The sequence below is a fragment of the Parus major genome, chromosome 9 (assembly GCF_001522545.3).
Source record: "Parus major isolate Abel chromosome 9, Parus_major1.1, whole genome shotgun sequence".
Lineage (NCBI taxonomy): Eukaryota > Metazoa > Chordata > Aves > Passeriformes > Paridae > Parus > Parus major.
Genome location: NC_031778.1, coordinates 6256851 through 6277188, shown reverse-complemented (window position 1 = coordinate 6277188; position 20338 = coordinate 6256851). Strand labels below are relative to the sequence as shown.

General features: G+C 45.8%; 1 protein-coding gene across 2 annotated transcripts in view; it reads right to left on the bottom strand.

The window, feature by feature from the left end:
- INPP5D (inositol polyphosphate-5-phosphatase D) overlaps positions 1–20338 on the bottom strand; it is a 58121-nt gene that overhangs the window by 13331 nt on the left and 24452 nt on the right. For both annotated transcript variants that reach the window (XM_015637175.1, XM_033516875.1), the window contains exons 4-15: positions 11701–11851; positions 9438–9609; positions 8901–9041; positions 5194–5281; positions 4395–4475; positions 4147–4218; positions 3750–3873; positions 2588–2694; positions 1974–2076; positions 971–1167; positions 630–747; positions 60–156 (exon numbers count right to left, since the gene is read on the bottom strand). In XM_015637175.1, the coding sequence (XP_015492661.1) occupies positions 60–156; positions 630–747; positions 971–1167; positions 1974–2076; positions 2588–2694; positions 3750–3873; positions 4147–4218; positions 4395–4475; positions 5194–5281; positions 8901–9041; positions 9438–9609; positions 11701–11851 (1451 nt within the window). The remainder of the gene's footprint in view (positions 1–59; positions 157–629; positions 748–970; positions 1168–1973; positions 2077–2587; positions 2695–3749; positions 3874–4146; positions 4219–4394; positions 4476–5193; positions 5282–8900; positions 9042–9437; positions 9610–11700; positions 11852–20338) is intronic.

Here is a 20338-nt window from a genome sequence, read left to right as displayed (position 1 = left end):
GCCCAGAGAATTTCACCCTGGCTCAACAACCATTTCTGAGAGGGGAGGATGTATCTTACCTGTGCTTCTTTTCACTTCCTGAAGTCAAATGGCTGTTAACAAACCCAAAGGAGGTTCCATTAAACATGAATGACACCCCCACTGCTCCTTTATTACCTGGCAAAAGGGAAGCCAAAAATGACAGAAAATTAATACACCTCCAGGCTGAGTCTAGCAAAGATAATAAAGCACCTGGCACATGTGAAGTGGAGGATGGAGAAGAGAAATTCACTTAATCAGCACAAAAAAACTTAGTGCATACAGCACAGATTGTGGGAACAAATTTTTAAGGGTGCTAAAAAATTAGTTGAAGAGAGAGAAGTGCAACTTCCTTGTGAAACCCAAGAAAGAGCAATCCAATAGCCAGTCAAAAGTGTTTGCTGGGAATATAAAAATATATATATGTATTCATACTAAGTATACACACAAATAGACTTCCTCTCTTACAGGGTAAAATACAATCAGTGCTAGTGGAATGTAACTTTAGGAGTGTCACATAAATGTTGCCCAAGGAGTGTTGGAGAAGAAGAGCTGTTACATGTGGGCTGAGCAGATCGCAGCTGTCTGGGCAGGACCTGCCCGTGCCTCACCCAGCGTGTTGGCAATGCCTGTCTTCACATTGGCTGTGCAGATGTGGCTGATGCGGTTCTCATGTTCTGGCTTGGCCAGGACAACAATCCTGATATTCCAGAGGGTATGGATGGCTATCTGCAGGAATGGGAAGGGTAGAGGTTGTATTTCTATAAATACCTGCCAACCTGCTCTGTGGCTGCAGGCTTCCTGACTCCTTCAATAGCAAGTTCAATGACAATAAAGGGAGGGAAAGGGAGGAGGTACAGGCAAAATCCCATTTATTCCCATCTCTTTTACGTGTACAACATGTATACTCTCATCTCCTGAGTTCCATGCTATAGCTGGAATAACCCCTCACCACTTTGAAGCTGATACTGGTGATTTCCTGCAGAGATTGCCTTAGGGTCTCCAGCCATTCCTTCTCCCCCTGGGGGTCCTCCTGGGTGCCAATCACATAGATGTCATGAGGGATGTAGTCAGCAGTGTCATCACGGGTCTTCCCCTGCCCCTTGGAGAGGAACCAGGAGGTGATCTTCTTTGGGGGTGGGGCTGCACCTTTTATTAACACATCAAACACCAAACGAAGTAAGAGCATATCTTGTCAAAACTAGGATGAAGATAACACATGGGGACAGAAATGATGGGCTTCACATCTTGTATCACTTTTGTATCAGCCAGGGCACACTGTTCTAAGATGACAATGTTACCCCCAGTTGTGTCACTGAGAAAGGAGTGATTCTGCTTTGACCACCTGCCTCTTGTGGATTTGCTCTCCAAGGCCAAGGCTAGCCAGGAGTAAAGGCAGGGAGCTGTACTCCTCCTGGTCTGCCACTGCCTTGACCTTATTCCTTAAGGATGGCAAAACACAGACAGCTCAGCTCACAGCAGCTGAACCAGGCTTCTGTCCCAAAAAGGAGAAAAATAACCTATATTCCACTGTCCTCACCCCGTCCCCTTCTCTAAGTACCACAGACACTCAGCTGTCTTCCCAGGCTGGACATGAACTGTCCCTAGTCAAATGAGAGCAGTTGATGTGCAATTTGTGGAATTGCTCCTGTCTTTTCAGCATGGTGGTGGATGTTGTGTGCTGCTGCACCAGCTTTGTGCCAGCCACTGTCACTGAAGCAATCCTTCAGTACCCAACAGGGACAACTTCATGGTCCTTTGAGTGGAACCATGAGAAGTGTCAAACCACATGCAAGAGTAAGTCTAGATATCAGCTCTTCCCCTGTCCCAGGGAGAGGACAGCCCTGGTGTACAGATCTGCCATGGAACACAGAGAGTCTGGAGCTCGTTGTGCCAGCTGAGCACACCTTTAGGCAGTGTCTGAAGGAGTGCCCATGGCAGAAGAGAGCCCATACCCATATTCCAGGTGCCAATGAAGATGGTGATCATATCAGGCTCTGGTTGCTCCGAGTGTTTATTCTTCATCTGCTGCAGAAGCTGGCAGAACCCTTCTCTCTTCTAGACAGGGAGAAGCAGAGAAAATTAATGAGATACTTAACTCCTCTGACATGACCTCTTGAAAAACTGGCTGAACCAAAAAATTCCCAGCACACTTGAAGGGCAGATTAGCTCTGCACTATCCCGAAACCTTTCAAGAGGCTGCCTTTCCTGTGGTGCTTTTTTAATCATTTAGCTTTGTTTTAACAAATGTTGAGCTGGTCAGAAAAAAATCTTTTCTTCCCTCTTTGTCTATATGAACCTTTGCACAGTGGCCATCTCGACACCTTGCTTCTCCTCAGTGCTTGCTCTGTCCTCCTGCCTCAGTGAAGGCATTTAGGTGTCCAGTATCTCCCTTTAGACAGTATACTTGCTCATTTTCTGGATGTTTTCAGAACAAAGGAGAAAATATTTTTTACAAAGGCAACTACTGTCCTTTAACACTTCAGCTTTCTACCAAGGAATGCCCCATGTTCCACTCCCACCTGTGTACCTACTCCAGGCTGGCAGGAAAGAAACACCATGTATGTACCTTGGAATCAGAAAAAACATATTCCTTCCGCTGTGTTTTTTCTTTTTCTGTTTCCAGGACTATCACCAGCTTGTTTGGAAGCTTCTGGGACTTGATGAGCTGCAAGACTGAACAGAAGCTGGGTATCATAAGCTGCAGTCACTGAAATAAGGGTCCCACCAAAACCAAGAGAAGCTCAAAGGCTTGGGATTTACATGGTCTTTTCTGTCTGTGCAGTTTTCCTTGTAGACCTGCATTTTAAAGTTGCTTAATCCTGTTCCAAATAGGAACAGATTTGGACTCCAAGTGAAGAGGACCCCCAAAATTCTCCTGCTTTGAGCTCTTTTCCATCCCAAGCCTTGCAGTGTGAAATGAAGCCTAAACTTTGTGCAGGCAATGCCCCTGTATCCTGAGCCAGCCTATATGTGTTCCTTGCCCATCTGTGAAAGAGGATGTAAGTCCTCATTTGGTGGTAAAGGTGATTCCTCGCATCTAAAATAGCAGCTATTATGAACACCAGGTAGAGAAAGCCACGCATGAAAGCTCATCTTTTTGATTACTGCCAGCAACAGGTTGATTTTCTAGCAGGAGAGAGCCCAAGGGCATAATCTACTCTCTCACAAATCTCTTTTTCTCAACTTCAGTGAACTGTCTGTTAAGAAAGACAACAGTAAAAAGGGAAGTTGTTTGAATCAAGCAACCACAGACCAAACTGGCATTGCTCATGGTGAGAGATATCAATCTACATACAAAAAAATCAAGGGAAATTCACTGAAAAATGTTACTGAAACTGACTGTCTGGCTTTTTACCATCAAAAATCATCACAGAAGTCAGCATGTTCTTGCAGAATGGTGGGGTTTATTTTCAAGCAACATTGCTTTTCAGAAGAAAAATGGTTCTATTGCAACCAGCTCTATGGGGAATCTTCTACCAAAACCTGCTCCCTTGCAGTGCTAATTCCAGTGTCTTCATTTAGACCTGGAGACTGGGTCTAAAACAATCTATGAAAGCTGGTTATCTCAGTACTGAGATATCTGTGTCTTGCTGACTGGTGCTCATGCAGCACCCAGGACCTGCCCTCTGGGCCAAACCTTGCCCTGAGTAGGGCTGAAGGGAACCCCTCCCATCATTCGGGGACCCAGAGCCTAGTCCAGCATTTGTGACATTAAGCTGACATCTTACTTTTCTTGTGGGTATAAAACTTGTCCTCTGGACCATCCTTAGATCTCTTGATAATCAGTTTTCCCATTTCCACATCCACTTTGAGTTGTATTTTTGAGAAAATTCCTAGGGAGTCAGTTTTCACCTAGTGGAATACAGAGAGGTTTTCCATGAGGGACTTTCTACACTTCAGTCACATGTATTACAAATGCAGCACTTCCCTCAATTTCTGGACACATATCATTATGCCAGTCTCACCAGACATCTCTTAGGCATTTTTATGGTGCCAAGCAGAATCCAGGAAAAGCTGTTACCTCTGTGGCAGCACAGCAAACTTCCCAGGAGCTGAGATACTAACATAAATCTGCATTACTGTCCTTCCACGTTATGATCAACATTGTTGAAGGAGTAAATTTACCTCAAAAGTGACAGGGGGGATAAGGGAGCGCCGGTGTGTTGAATCAGGACCTTCAATTAACAGTGTTTTTACCTGTAAAATAATTATGTGTCATTTATTGCATTTGGTGATTCTGCAGTACACTGAGAGTAATGAAATCAGAACAAAGCAATCTTACTGTGGCAGAGCACTGCACTGATGATGAAGAGGAAACAAACTAGAGGCAAAGGAGGACAAGAAGTTGACATAAAATAGTTTGAAAACTCTACCTTTTCTTCAATAGAAGACAGCAAAGAAATCAGCTGGTTGAGTTTCAATACAATATTGGCTGGACTTGCTTCACCAAGCATCTGAAACCACAGCAGAGGAACAAAAAGAGAGAGAGATGGACAATTACCAAGCCCACAGAGCACAGCTTGGAGTGCAGTCCCAGGAACACCTCATACAGACCAAAGAGCAGCAATTCTACCTTCACCACTCTGATTTTTAATGGGTAGCACAAGAGCAGAGAACACGCAGAAGTGTGGGAGGCTGGAAGGACAAATCTCTAAACCTGTTCCATAAGGTCAAGGCAGCTGGCCATGCATGGGAGTCAGCTTGCTGCTGGGGGCAAGTATGCATGACCAGGCCTGGGGCTCAGCATACAGAAGTCCTGGAATTTTGGTTTTCTGGCAGGGAAAGGAAAGTCATGGGGACTTAAGTGGGCTTGGGAAAAGGAAGGATGTACCAGTGAAACATCCTGGAATCAGGTTAATGGAAAAAGAAGTGTGCAATGCCAGCCCACATTCTGAGGAAGGATGGGGAGGTGGGAGTCCTCAGGCAGCTGGTGGCACTTTCCTCTAGGACAGGAGTGGGGGGGCAGGTGGAGAGGGCTATGGGATAAGCGAAACTGCGGGATAGAACTCACTGTTCGCTCCCTGCACTGCAGCAGAAAGAGGCTAAAGACAACAGAAGTGGCACATGCCCACCTGTACCCCACTGGCTATGGCTGCACACTAGAGCCATCCCTGCCTCACTGACAGCCACCCACACACCCGTCCTGCTCTTCCCACCTCCCAGCCCCCTTACCTGGGAGCGCTGGTGGGTAACAGGATGCAGCTGCTGCTCAAACACCTTCTGGATGGACTCCAGAGATGGGAGAGTCCTCGAGGCCTCACTGGGAACACAGACACGGCACAGGTCTAAGGCTGTGGCCAGCTCCCTGGGTCTGTTCACACTCGGACACAGCCACACGGATGAGATGACAGACACATGTTCACATTGGGCACACATCCACACTGGGTCTGCCCTCGCCTGAGCTGTGGGATGCATACGGGAGCAAATTCCAGCTGCTTGGTGACATGGCCAACAGGACAGTGTGAGTCAGGCAGCTGACTTTGTCTTGCAAAGCTGGAACATGGCCATACTGGCTGCTCCTTGGGTTTTGCTTTGCTAACTTCTTAAATCTCCCCAGAAAGGTATCCCAGTCTAGACAAAACCTGACGATATGGTGTACAAGCAGCATCAACCCAGCTATGCCAACTCATAGATCCAAGTGCACTCAAATGCCTCAGAGCCCAGCACAGTCTGATAACCCTGAACACTGCAGCCATGGCAGCAGCTCTGTTCTGTACAGGGCCTGTGCAGCTGCTGAGATTGCTGAGGACAGGGCTGGGGACTATGCTGGAGACTCTGTGCAAAGAGGAAACTAATTTGCAGATATTTCATCTCACATGACATGCCAGGTGCAGCAAGGGGGTGGAACAGGCAGCCTTTGATCTCCTGGGCAGAACCATTTACAGGTAACAATGTCATTCCTTCAGTGCTTCCCAATAAGATTCCACAGGATGCTCATTTGTTGAAACACTGTTGTGTGAATTTGGCACAGAAGCTCCATGCTGATAATGACAAGACTTGTTCCAGAAAGAGCAGCCAGGGAGCACAGGTCAAAAGGAAGGTGATGGGGGTGAGCAGCACTAGGATGCTTGCACTGTGTCTAGTCAACGGTGGATATTAATGATTTCCCTCACTTTCCTAAGTCTGAACGGACTGGATTTTATTCCATCTTTGTCAGAGAAAGTGGTCCAAAGCAAAAGTGTGCCTGCCTGAAGAGATATGTCTAGGTGTTGAACCAAAGATGATTAATTGCCTAAATTAAACATTCATATTTGACATTTCAATCTGAAAGGCTTGCCGTGGAACACATAGGAGTACAAGGCACATGTAGGAATCTGATTCTGCTAATTTTATTCCTCCAATGCCACTGTTCAGCTCTGGATCACCTAGGGCCAGTGTCACTGCAAACAGTTCTGGCCCCAAAGCCAAGAGTCCCATTGCTGCCATGAAGTCAGACCCCAGAAGGCTGCAAGCAGTTGCAGGAACATTGGGTGAAGTTTAGTTTGAGAAGACTGAAAGGATATTTACTGTGATGTGCAAGCCATCTCTTAAAAACACTGCCACAGCTGTCTGAAGCAACTCAGGAGTGATTTCCCATGGGAAAACTGCCCTCTGTTCACAGTGCAACATGTAGGTTGTGTGTGAGGAGGAGGAAGAGCTCCTGTGGGTGTTCAAGCCCATTAAAACCACCAGGTGGTTTTAATTAATTTGTAACTTCTTTTGTTTCCTTCTCTTGACAGTATAAATACCTTTAGTGATCTTCATTGAAGTGTCAGAAGCCTGTGTATCCACATGCAGTTGCACAAGTGTTGGTATCACAAGTGCTTGAAAAACTGCCTTAAGAACTCTATGTGCAAATTATCTATTGAGGGAGAATAAACAAAATATGCAGAACAGCAAATGATGACCAAATGATGGCTGCAGACAGTAGCAGATTGAGAAGACTGCTATTGGTGTTTTTTACTGGAAGATGAACCCCCTCCCTGTGCCCCCCGCTCTGGGAGTATCATGATGGGTGAGCACCAGCTCAAGGATCTCCTTGGGACAAGGAGGGGTTGCTTCTTCTGGTGGAGTGATCATCTCCGCCATGCACCACAGTGTCTCTGACTAGAGATGCTGTTGCCTGGTGGGGTTTTACACATTTTTTTCTTTTCCTTCAGCACTGTGACTAGAGTTTACTGACTTGCTTCTCTGCCCCTTTGCTTGCTCAGGAGCCCAAAGCCAGTGCATGCTGTGCCGGCCCCCCTGACCCTTTTCCCTGCTGCCATCCCCCAGGTGCAGAGCAGCGGCCGAGCTGCGGCACAGCGCCCCCTGCAGGCGTGGAGGAACCATCGCCCCCGGCCGGCCGGGAGCCAGCAGCACCCCTGCCGGCCGTGCCCAGAACTGCACCCAAGGGAAAGGGCTCCACAGCCCAGAGAGGTGGCACTGGCTCTCTGCTTCTGCTCCTTGTTGCTGCTACTGTTGGTATTTTGCCTTGTTATATGTACATACACTAGTAAGGAACTGTTATTCCTTTTCCCATATCTTTGCCTGAGAACCCCTTAATTTCTAAGTTAAATAATTCAGAGGGAAGGGGATAATATTTTCCGTTCAAAAGGAGGTTCCTGCCTTCCTTGGCGGACACCTTTCAAACCAAGACACATCCCTACACTCAGCAGGCTTCCACCAGCAGCAGAATTCACCCAGCTCTACTCTAGGATGTCACTTTGCAATGTGCAGTCACCAGAAATCCTACAGAAAATCCAGAAATGTTACAGATGTCCTGACAGTTGAGGGAATTACAGCCTTGTTGAATCTCCTTCCTTTCATCTCTCCACGTGCATTTATGAGAAATAGGGTTGTGAAACCCAGATAAGCTGAAGTAGAATAAGAAGTTGGAAATGGGAGAAGCCAAAAATCATTATAACAGCAGCACTAAGGTATTTTAATAACACAACACTCTCACTTGTGATTTCATTTGATTTGAGTTTCCATTGTTCAGGTTTATTCTTAGCTGGCCACATGGGTCTCTCCTCTCCCATGTGTGTAGAGAAGCAAAACACTCAGGCAGAGTGCAGAAGAGCAGCACTTGGAAAAATCTGTCCTCAGTCCTCACAGGGGCTTGTCTGTGGGCAGCTGGTTTCTAGGAGAACAGGATCAGGCCAGCAGTACAACCAGCCTCATCTCTGCATACACCAGAGAAAAGGGTATGGGAAGCCATGGAGAGAAGTGTGGAAATATGTGCCCTCTGCTACAGTGCTCCAAGAGCTCTGCACAAGTGTGGGCTGGTCCCTTTGCTTAGAATCAGCAAGGGGGAAATAACATCTTTCCACCACAGAAGGAGGGAGCTCTGCAATGTTCTAGTACCCTGTCAGAGTTTTTCTATTTGTGACATGGAAGCTCTACAAACAGGAAAGGTAAAATTTGTAGAGTCAAGAGTCTGGACTTGTTCCTTTTTTCATTTGAGCTGGCCTTCACCAACATCAGTGGAATCACTCCAAGTTCACAATGCATTAGTGGGAAGGAAAATCAGTGTTTAAAATCTAGTTATACACTAATTTGTGCTTGTTTCCATAAGCGGCTTGTACTTGACAATCCTGTGGGTGTCATTTATGCATTACCAAATTATGCAGTAAATTGGTTAGTGCATTTTTTGTTTTGTTTCTTTCTAAACAAAGCATAAAATATAACACTCTGCTGTCTGAAACCACCTACAAGGAAACTTGATTGTCAGAGCTGTCTCTTCTATATAGATTTCATATCTTTGGATCAGAATCACAGGTCACGAGATCTAAATATACTGCTTTTGAGGGCAAGCCAATTTCCTATGCCAAAAATGAGGGTTCTGAATGCATGCACATGGGACCTTTGTTAGACTACAATGTTATGGCATTACACTCTGAAAACCAGCTTCTAGTTACCTGAAGAGTCCTTTGCAAAGAGCTGTTAGTAATTTCTTCAGTTGAGGAAGATTGCTTGAGCCAGTCTGCACAATCTCAAAGTCACTGATGATGTGAACTCGCAGGTAATCCTGGATGAGTTTAAGATGCTCGTCAGAGACACTGTGAAGGAAACAGACAGGTCAAAAGCCAGCTCTTCTCTCTACTCCCAAATATCAAACAGCTTTCTTGTTTTTCTCAAATTCCCACTGTTTAGACACATGGCTAATAAATGAAGTTCTCTCAGATATTACTCATCCTTTATATTAGAAAAATATACCTCAGTGGAGAAAGTATATGGGTTATTTTAATAATTCAGAAATGTATCTTTTCTGGGCAACAGATGGACTGTAAAGAGCAGTCAATGCACTGCTGATCTGATTCTGTTCTTTATTTGGTAGTATTAATGAGGAGTAATTTTGTTGAATCAAACAGGTCCTCAGCTGTCCCAAATACCAAGGCCCAGCGAGCTCAGAACTGGGCTGAAGTTCAGCAGCCCTGTCACTTGCCCTTCCTTACCTGCTTGTGTCCTGGTACTGCAGTCGCTGGAGCAGTGTCTCAGAAAGGGACAATTTATTCACATCTGCCACCCGGGAGTTTTCAGGGAGAGAAGAGACCTCTTTTGTCTCACTGCTTGGCAGTGCCATGAGGATGTTGCGTGGGGGCAGGACAGGAGGTGTGGGTACCAGGTCTAGCAAGAAGGAAAGGAAAGGCACAGTCATTCCAGCACAAAAATTGGACCTCTTGTCCCTCACACCAGGCAGGGCAGAGCCCACCCTGCCAGGGCAGTCCTTTCAGAAGCCATCTCTTCTGGCTGGTCTGTGGAGGGATGTCAGAGCTGGGAAGCTCAGGACTCAGCACTGGCCCCGCTGTGTTTCCAGGGATGGCTGTGGTGTGAGAGCAGCAGGATGAAGTGCCAGGCTTGGATCTCACGTGCAGGCAGCACATGCCTCTGTCTCTGCCTGCAGTGAACTCCACCCCAGCCAGTTTTAACTCCCCCATCTGCACAGCAGCTGTGAAGGTTAATTAGTTAAGTTGAATATAATGCTTAGAGAACACAGCTGTACCTCACCCATGTCATTCCAATTATCATGGGGATCTGCTGCTCAGGCAGAATGGATGGAGGAACATGATGGAAAGAGCACCAGAAGCTGCCAATGGAAAGAAGTGAACAGCTAAAGTAAGCAAACAGAGATGGAGAAAATAGACCCTGTGACCCAGTGCATAGGGGCTGAATATCCTGCCTTGTCTTGTGGGCATTGAGTTGGAAGGAAAAAGGATTTTCCTGCTGTGTCATCCTGCTGTTCAGCATCTCTCCCTCTTCTGGGAGAAGAATGAGTTCATCTCCACTGATCCCAACCATGGTTAACTTTATTTTCATACCAATTGCTCCAATACTTTGTTATACATGTTGTACTGAAGCTGGTTGAGTTGTGAGGTTTCATTTGGTTATTTCCTAATGGTGGAATTTGCATTACAAAAACACCCCCAGGACTGACCCACTGCTTCTTGGCTGGTGCTGTGATTTGGAGCCACTGAGTCATGCGTGGTTAATCTGCAGGGTGCTCATTTCCACCTCTGCAGTTTCACGTCCAAGATGACCAGACATCTGTAGGCCCTACATGGCTCCACCATGATGGCACAAAGTGCCTTAACAAAACTAAATTGTGTATATGAGCAGCCCAGACCCAGTACTAATCTCTCTTCATCTGAAGGCTCTTAGTCTTGGCTAGAACTTCATTCCCTGCTGCTTGCCTCTCTCTGTATTATTTTTGCTGTAGTTCCCTCCCTGGCCCTGGGAGCTGGAGACTAAGCACAACTGGCCAAAATCCAGGAACATCTTTCCTGAGCAGCTTTGCAAAATTTTGTTCTATTTCTTCCAAAAAATTGCATTTCAAAATCTTCCAGCTCCTGTTAGATATGTGGTGGGTTCCATCAAAGGGTTACACAGACACTGGGTTGCACAGGCACATCAATCTGCCCTAGTTCACAGGGCCTGTCGATCTGTCCCAGGGACTGTGTCCTTCAGACTTGTTTGATTTTCCAGACAGACATCAGACAGGACAGGACAGGAAGGATGGCTCTGTGAACATGACCTTCCTCTGGGAGAACTATGACAGATCCAAGGGGTGATTCAGGAAAAATCCAAGGAATGATCCAAGACCAGTGAGTGCCTGGAAGGCACAGTGGCATTCGATATAAAATAGTAGGGATGATGCCAATCACACTCTTCATCATACACCTGCCTCTGTACATGGAGTTAGACTGTCTGCCAGTGCCAGAGCTGTGCCCTCTGCTTAGGGCTGTCAAAAATGTTCCCTAGAGCAGAGCAGATGAGGGGTTTCAGATGCCCCTCAGCAGCTGTAGGTGCGTGGCACAGCACAGAGATGTGCTCCAAGCCCCAAGGGAGCACCTCTGTTTTGAGAGAGGCCCTACAGATGTAGGACAAGGAGAGGGTGCAGAGGTTTGGAAGATGGCTGGACATAAACAGGGGAGTCCAGATAAGGACACCCAATTAACCACCCCCACAGCAGATGCAGTATACTTCCACAGAGGGTCTCAATGCATTCCCTCAGGTGAGCTAAACTGATGCTCCAGGTTTGTGTACCATAGGACACACATGAGGGTTCACTGCTGCAGGGCCTTGCCCGCTCAGGCCTCTCTATGTTCTGCTCTATTTTATGGCACAACATGTTCTAATCTCCTGCCTGCACTGCATATCTCCAGTCAAGAGGTATGAGTCAAGGGTCTGCATCAGCAAGTCACATCATGGGTTTCTTACCAGTGTCCTCCTCCAGTTCATCAGCAGCCTCCTCCTCTTCCCGTGGCACTGGATATTTGAGATGCCATACCAAACCCATGTTCTCCTTCTTGTAATACTCTATCAGTTCCTCCAGGTTCTGAAAGTACTTCACAGGGACGCCCTCTGATGCCTGAAACAAAATACAGAGGCAGTCATAGCATGGGATTTCCTACCACACAAACATTGCCCCTTGCAGAAGGAAAAACAAAGTCATAGAGAGAGGAAAAAGCCACTGCTGCTGCCCAGAAGAGAAGCTGCCCTGTTCTTGCTGCCCATCTGACCACAGGCTCTGTGCAGAACAAACAGAAGCAGTTTATACGTTCCAGCCAGAGTCAGCACAGATGCCAACCTCAAAGACTCACTGCAGCCAAATGGAAGAGCTCTCTCACTTGGTTCAGGGTGATTGGCTTCACTGCAAAGGAAGATTTTAAAAACAAGTAATTCTCCCAGATTAATCCTTGTATTCTCTCTTCTACTGTGCACAAAGCCACTAGACTGTGTTATATTTTGTGGTATCCAGGAAGAATTTTTCTGTGAAATTGCAAGGTAAACATGGCTAAATCCAGACGTTAGCATCCCTTCCAGGATTCAAAGGCTCAGAACTGTGTTCAAATGAAACAAGGTGCCGCCCCACACAGAAATGTTGGGATGGAGGTTTAGAGAGCAGCAAGGACTGCAAATGCACCTGGCATGACACTGTATGTGCCAGCTGAATTCTGTGACCAAACCTGTCTCGAGCACACCCTGGCCACTAATCTCAGGAAATGGTTACCCACAGGGGCCAGACACAGGGATACGGTTTTGGAGGTGTTCAGAGCCAAAGCTTCAGTGTAATTATATCCACACATTGGCACAAACAGTGACTCTGCCAGCAGGAACAGCTGCTATCCCTGCAGCCCTGCTCCAGTGCTTCAACCACAGACCCTACCAAAGACAGACACAGTCTCTCATGGCTCAGCACAGACCTTCTGAGCAAGGGAAAGAGCCCTGCATCACCTCCCAAACTGCGATGAAGTGTCATCCAGTCCCAAGGTTACAGCAACACACAGCCAAAGCTCTGATCCCTCTCTTTGGGGCACCCTCTTCCTGGCAGGGTGCTCCTTCTGGACAAAAGGTTTTCCCACAGAAACCAACCCAAGAAGGCTCTGTCTATCTGTATATCTGCCATAAAAGATCAAGAAGTGGAATGGCGGAGAGCAGTTGTCTTCCATCCCCACGAGGCTGTTGTTCTTGACTTAAAAGAGCAACACTGGGAACTGTTCACAGCTGGGCAATCTGAAGGAAGACGTGATCACCCCAATGGCAGGCTTGACTGGCATTGTTATGCATGCATAAAACTAGATTTTGCAGGGGAAACATGGTTAATTAGTGAGGAATTAAAGCTATGCCTCCAATTTGACATAACTTGTTACACAGACATTCTGCCTCTGACTAACAGGCAGGGTATTTGAATTTATTTTGGGTTTGCAGTGATTGCCTGTAAAAAGTAACACACAAAGTTTCAATACATGTTTGAACAAGCTTATTTACTTGCCATTCATCTTTGCTCAGTTTCTTATTCTCTATGAACTTTTTTGCTTGAAAGACCAATGTAGAAAATCAAAGAAATTAAACAAGTGAGATGTGAGCAAAAACCACAGCAGAGCACAGGAAAATGTCTTCAGTGAGTCCTAGCAGCAACAAGATTTCTTTTTAACTTTTCCTAAAGAGTAAAATCTCAGGCCAGAAATTAGGACAGTGCTTTCAAAAGTGAAGGGCATTTGAAGTCATCAGTGCCCTCAGGCTTGCCATTAAAAATACCTTTCATTTTTAGCTACACCTGCATGTCTTTAAAGGCTCTGCAAGGCACATTTTCACAACAAACATGGGTGATATTTCTGAGAGCTCTGCCTGTACAGCCTCCTTTTCTGTCTTCCACATAACTGCTCCCGCATTTAACAAGATTTATTATCCTCATACACCGGAAAACATCATGTTCAGCATGAAGGCAATACTTGCACAAACACTGGATTATATTTTTGTGAGGCTGAAGATGTTGAAACAAATCATTGGTTAAAACTTCTCAAGATTCTACCCAGTGTAGGCCAAACCCTGCTCTGCTAGAGCAGCACAGACTCTGCACATTTGGAATGACTTCTCATTTACACCAATTAATGGGTCCTCCCAGACTCTTCTGCTTCTTGGTGCTAAGTGCAAAGTTTGGGAATCAGGGAAAACTGTCAAGGGAAAATCAACTCTAATCCACCGTATGAAAGGATCCTGAAGTCACAGTGCTGCACTGGAATAGACCAAGAATAGTTCAGCCAGTCTTCCATGCTCTCTGTTCATTTTCTATGCAGTACCTTCTTCTGCTCTGAAATCCCTATTTTTGTGATTATTCATTGACCAGCACCCCCACAGCAGCCCAGAGGGCACAGTTAGCAGCTCTGGTGGTGGGATGGCAGCACACTCAGCCTCCGTGCCCTGCCCATGGCAGCATCACCCACACTTAACCCTCTGGATTACCCTGCCTGGGCTGCCTTCTGCCCACCTGCAGCCCCCATAGATAGGCTGGAGCTCATAAGGCACAAGGCTTGGGGTGGCTTGCTTTGCCCTAGGCTACCCCAAAGGGCACCTGGGAAAAGGCAACAGCCCCACCAGAGCACAGACACAGACCCCGAAAAACACCAAGGACAAACTGGGTCAGGGTTTGCCATGTGCATCCCTGTAGGAGGAAAGCTTTGCTGTCAGTGCTCTCTCTACCTCTTGAATTACTGCAGCCTGCTCCGCTCCTCCTCTTTCCAACTTCTCCCTCACTTTCCTTTGCTACTTTACCACCTGCCTGCTTCCCCAGATCTCCCCAGACTGTGCCTGAAGGCCCCTGTCCCTGCACAGAATCCCTGCCACCCTCACTGCCCAAACACTGTCTTCTCAGCCTTATTCTGCCCCTCAGCTCCTGCTCTCCCAGTGTGCCAGCAGGAAGACAGACTGCCATGAAAGGCTCTTTTCAGGCCAGTCTCGATAGAAGTGGTAGGAAAGGCTGAATTAGCGCTTTTTGCTGCCAAGGATAGTTCAGTCTCTGAAACTGTCCTGGTCTCTGTGGTAAGCAGAAGGAGCATTTTGCAACAGGCCTCCTTCCTCTAACTCTCTGCACAGTCCGAAGCCTGTGTTCCAGCTCAAATTCCCCGGCATGGCCATCAGCCCCAGCTCTCATGCAGCCTGGCTGGGTGCACACATGAGCTCAGAGGCTCTGCTGTTATGCACCCCTTCTACTCTGTTAACTTGGCCCACTGCACCCAGCCACCTTTTGTGATAAAGCCCCCCTTCTCCTCCCTCAAGGATAACTGGAATTTATGACCATGTCAAGGAGCTGGGCTTTGTATCTGAATCCAGATGCTCATTCCCAAAGAGAAGCAGCCTCCATCTCAGCAGTGCCAGCTCCTCTGACAGTCCACCTTCCCCAAGTCCAGTCAGGGGAAAAAGGACCAACTCCCCATGGCACACAGTAAAATAAAGAACAGCATTTCATTTTTTAAGACAGAATTCAGGAAAGAATATGTGTCCTGAGCAGCTGCACAGAGACAGTGAGAGATGAAACAAGAAAATGGGGAACCAGCAGGGTTGGGAGCTCCAACCAGCCATGGCCAAGCACAGAGGAAAGGATGGGCAGCCTCAGGCCTGCTCAGCACACGCTCGTAGTGGGGGAGTTTTAGGGTTCTTCCCCACACCACAAAAGGCAGTGGCACCACCTTGCTACACATCAGCTCAGCTATCATGAAAGTCTGAAAGCAAAATCACTGGATTATTCTCATTCATTTTCTTTTGTATTAATATAATTGCTATTATTTTCAAGGATCTCAACAGAGGAAACATGGGAAGGGCTGCACCCCTCCAACACACAGCTGTGCCCAGCAGCCCTCTCCACTCTGTGCCTGAGCTATGAAATGAGCTCCTCCCAGTTCAAACACTGCCCCAAACATCCACACTCCCCACAAGAGAGCAGGACACCCTGCTTTGCACAGAGGCATTGTTTGAAATGGGAGAGAGAACAGTAAAAGCAAGATATTATTATTATTATTATTATTATTATTATTATTATTGTTATTATTGTTATTATTGTTATTATTGTTATTATTGTTATTATTGTTATTATTGTTATTATTGTTATTATTGTTATTATTGTTGTTATTGTTGTTATTGTTGTTATTATTATTATCCATTAGGGAGGGGATGTTCTCATCCCCTCACCAACAGGAGAAGCACAAAGCCTGCATGACAGATAACAGTCAGGTTGTTTGGAACACCAGGTGCAAGGTACTCAGATACTGCCTGTGCTGCATGAGCCACTCCACATCCAACAGCTCAGCATTTTGCTCCCAGCCACAGAGCAATAGGACCATGGCCAAGGTTGTGGTGTGTTTCCAGCCAGCACTGCCTGGGACTGCAGGGACGATGCCTGAGCAGCATCAGTTGAACACTGAAAGTCTGGTTCAGTAATGCTGCTGTGAGTGCACAGGCTGCCAGATGACCCCCCTGAGGGTTGATCTCTGCCAGCAAGTGAGGAAAACAGCCCAAATCTGGGACATCTGCTAGGACATCTGCTTTCTTCCCACTTGAACTTGTGGCATTGGTTTATAGGTGGGGAAAGAAAAGTGGTGGTGGATAATGAAGCACTGGTATTGAGTCAGGTTGTAGATGTTTGCAGAGCACATTACCAAAAACTGGACTGATGGTAAACTATTAATAAACATCCTCCAGACAACTGCTCTGGATGACAGGAGTGAGGCAAAATGCAGCCTAAACTTTACACAAGCTTGTCCTGGATTTTGAGACAGGAAACAGAGGCAGAACAGGGCACTGTGAACAAACCAGAGCAGGACGGGGCAGCACAGAGCAAGCTGGAGCCACCCCAGCAGAGCCAACAATGAAATCCACTTCCCGCCCCCCTGCCTGCATTTAGTAAGTAACTGTTTCCTCAGGATTATCACAGGATAGATCTTGTTTTAATTGCACAGTGAATTGTTTCAAGTCATTAAAAACGTGGATGGCAAGTGTCATCTCCATGGCAACACACCACATCCCCAGAAATGTGCTCACAGGGCTCATGGGATACCAGAGAGGTGTGGATGGCAGGCTCTCCTTCCGTGGGGATTCTTCCATCATCCCCACTGGTACTTTGTGCTGATGGCAGCCCTAACATATGGAAAGGAAACACCTAGTGAACATATGCAATTTAGGGAACAGCCCACAAAACAGCAGAGTTGTACACAGGAATTTGGAGAACAATGAATCAGAGACTGAGCAGCAATTTTATAGCGGGAAGCTATATTCAAAGCAGAAGTCTCTCCAAGATCTATTAATGAGAGTGTCATACAAGATGCAGGAAGAAATTCTTCCGCTGTACTTAGTTCCATAAGGCTTTAGCTGGACTGCTGTGGACAGCTTGGAGCACCAATTCTTATGGAACATATAAAGTACCATAGAAAGTCCCAAGGAAAATTTCCAGGGAAGACTGAAGAGTTGGAAAATGGGTTTCACACAGAAAGCTCAGAAGAAAGGAACTTGTATGGTCTGGCAAAGGTACAGCCTGGAGATGTCACAGCAGCAGTCTTACAAGTTTTAAATTCTCTTCTAAAGAAGATGGTAACCAGACGTGCTGCAAGGCCCCAGGGGACAGCAGTGCCATGCGCCCAGGCACTCCCCAGAGCCAGCTAGCAAGTGTCTGATCCTGCCTCAGCTCAAAACCAGGGCAACGCTGGGCTCAGACACCTGCAAGGCCTCCTGCCACTCCACACTCTCTGACTATAGGAAGCCCTCTGCAAACCTCCCAGTTTCCTTCATCCAGATCCAGAACCCTTGAAGAGCACGGGTAAAGCTGAACATGATCATGCTTTTCACCACCAGCCCTACCATTTCAACTGCATCCCAAACCACAGCTTTCAGACCTTCCACATCTGACTCCAGCCCTTCTGGCTATGAACCTTCTTTCACACAGGATGTCTTCATGTCTCCTGTCCCCCAGAGCCTGCCCCCAGTTCTGCATGTCCTTCCAGTTTTCCATTTTCTCCAGTCCTCTGTATTCTCACAGTAAAATGGCTGAGCACATCTAGCTACAACTTGCTCTTGTTTTCTTGCTGAACTGGCTTCTAGGCTGTTCATTTCATCTGGACAGGTACAAATAATGCCTTTAATCACCAGACTTTGGTTAAATATTGTGACCCCCTTTCCAAATTCAACCACCTGAACTTTTCAACGGGTTTTGTATGGCTGTGATAATCTGGTCTTGCTTTGTATCTGGCCGAGAGAACGCCTTGCCAAAGACACTCCAAACACAGGTTTAATGAGGAGCAGCTCTGAACATGTCTTTAAGAGAAGTTGCAAGTATAAAGACATGAAGTAAAAAGATGTAAAGCCTATGCTAAACTAGGAGAGGAACTAGTTAACTGGTTAACTTGGGGTTCATTACAACAATTGTATAAATAGATGGCACAGGAAGTCTGGGGCCCTCAGAAGGAAGAGGAAGTGTTTTCCTTTCCTGTGCCAAGGCACAGGAGGAACTAGGAAACTGATCATCTGGTTATATTGCTTGAGGCCAATCTTTTCTAAACAGAGTACCTTAAAACAGGTATTTAAACACATACATAGGCATTTCAGTAACAGGCAATAAGTTTTCAAAGTTACAAATTTCTTGCAAATACCCACCAGCTTAAATGAAAATGGTAAATCAGGTCAATTCTACAATTCTACAGGCTGGCAGGAACTCTTCTCTTCTTTTAGATTTGGAAAAAAAATGTTTTGAGGTTTAGAAAAAAGTTGTCTTCAAGACTATCTGTTAGCTAGGAAGTCTAGGTGGCATTTTAAAATTGATGTTTGGCTCTCATGTAGACAAGTTTTTTGTATTTCACTAAAGAAGTGAACCTAAGAGCTATGAAATTCCTGGTAAATGATTTTTAAAGCATTTTTAGCAACCTGACTGTGTTTCAGTTTCATTTTGTTAGCAAACCTGACTTATTTTTAGATCAAATCTTGTGCTACGAAGTTTCAGGAGCATATCACAAAAATGGGATTGTAGACAGGAATCACAGCTGGGAGAAACAGCTACTTTCCAAAATATAAGCCACCCAGAAATGTACTCTAATTTGAATGCAACACCTGGGGCTTGGAAGAAATGGAGCTACCTAGGAGCACAGAGGGAGAGAAGCGTGTGGCTGAGGAAAAGAGGGCTCCTGTGACCTGGAGGGTCAATAAAGAAATGAACTTTAATAAGAGGTGGGAACCTGTGGGCTGGCAAGGGAATTCTGCTGCTGCAAAAAGCTCAGCAAGAGGGCCTCTGCCAGGGAACTAAGCATGAAAGAAGAGGTGAGGGGAGGAATCTAGGGAATACGGGCAGAGGATGCTGGTGGGTGGCCAGAGCAGCACTTCCTCGCTTGAAAAAAGATCATACAAATTTTGGGGAGAATTGCACAGTGTAAGTGCAGTTATAAGTAATACACCTTGAATAATATTGGAGGGAATGGAAGGTGAACAGTCCCTGTCTCCTCCAAGGTGACAGATGATGGAGGCTTATTGTCTCATTCCACATTTGTTTTGATCCTGATATTAAGTCTGTTAATACATGTCACATCTGCTACAGTGACCTTTTAAGACTTTGGGTGAAAATCATGGAATTCATAGAGTTCAAAGAGGGATTCAGAATTTCTGACAGAGATGATTCATGGAAAGAAACAAGGAATTACAATTTAATAACAACTAAGTACATATTACTTCTACTTGTAATCCTGGCTGAAAATCTGACATCCAAAAAAATCTGAGTTAAAAATGAAAAAAAAAAGAAAATAACTGTATTGTCAATCCTATAAAATTCCCTCTGTTCCTCCAGTGCAACTGAGGGATGCCGGTACATACTATCAGAAGCTCCATTTTTTAAGCATGATACTGACTTAAGAGACTCTGTGTATTAATTACTCACACTCCATCACAATTCCATTCTTATTAAACATTATAAAAAATAGGATTGCTGAAGTTTCCAATTTTGGGAAAGGCCATCTCACTTTTTCCTATGTGTGGTGTCATGAGAAGGACTTGAGAAGCACAACGCATTCTTGGTTTCAAATGCTTAACATGTTCTATGTGTGAGCCCAGTTGCAGTTAATCCTAAAAAAGATCCTAACTCTCATATCTGCCATTTGATTTCTTCTGGCCATGCAAGAGTTTTCTTATCTGTGACCCAATCCAGGCTTTGTTCTGGAAGCCTAAAGACTAGTCATGTTCACAGGCAGAACTGGGACATTTGCAAATTAGGAGAGTCTGATGAAGGAAAGGAATACTGAAAGGAGTTCTCAGTAGAGTATAATTGGCTGCCAGATTTTTATCTCAAGTTCCTTGCTAAAATTCTACCTCCTAAAGAAAAGCATATTAGAAGCTCTGGGTGGTGACGGACCTGTGGAAGGCATTTGAACTGGCATTCTCCACACACAATAAAGAGATAGATCATAAAAACAATGTACTCAGATCCTACTTAAAGACCCCATTACACTCTGCTCCAGCACTTCATGGTTCACATAAAAAGTATGTTAATTGACAAATATGCAACTAACATAGACAGAAGCCAGGAAGAACACCAAACAATTCTAGAAAG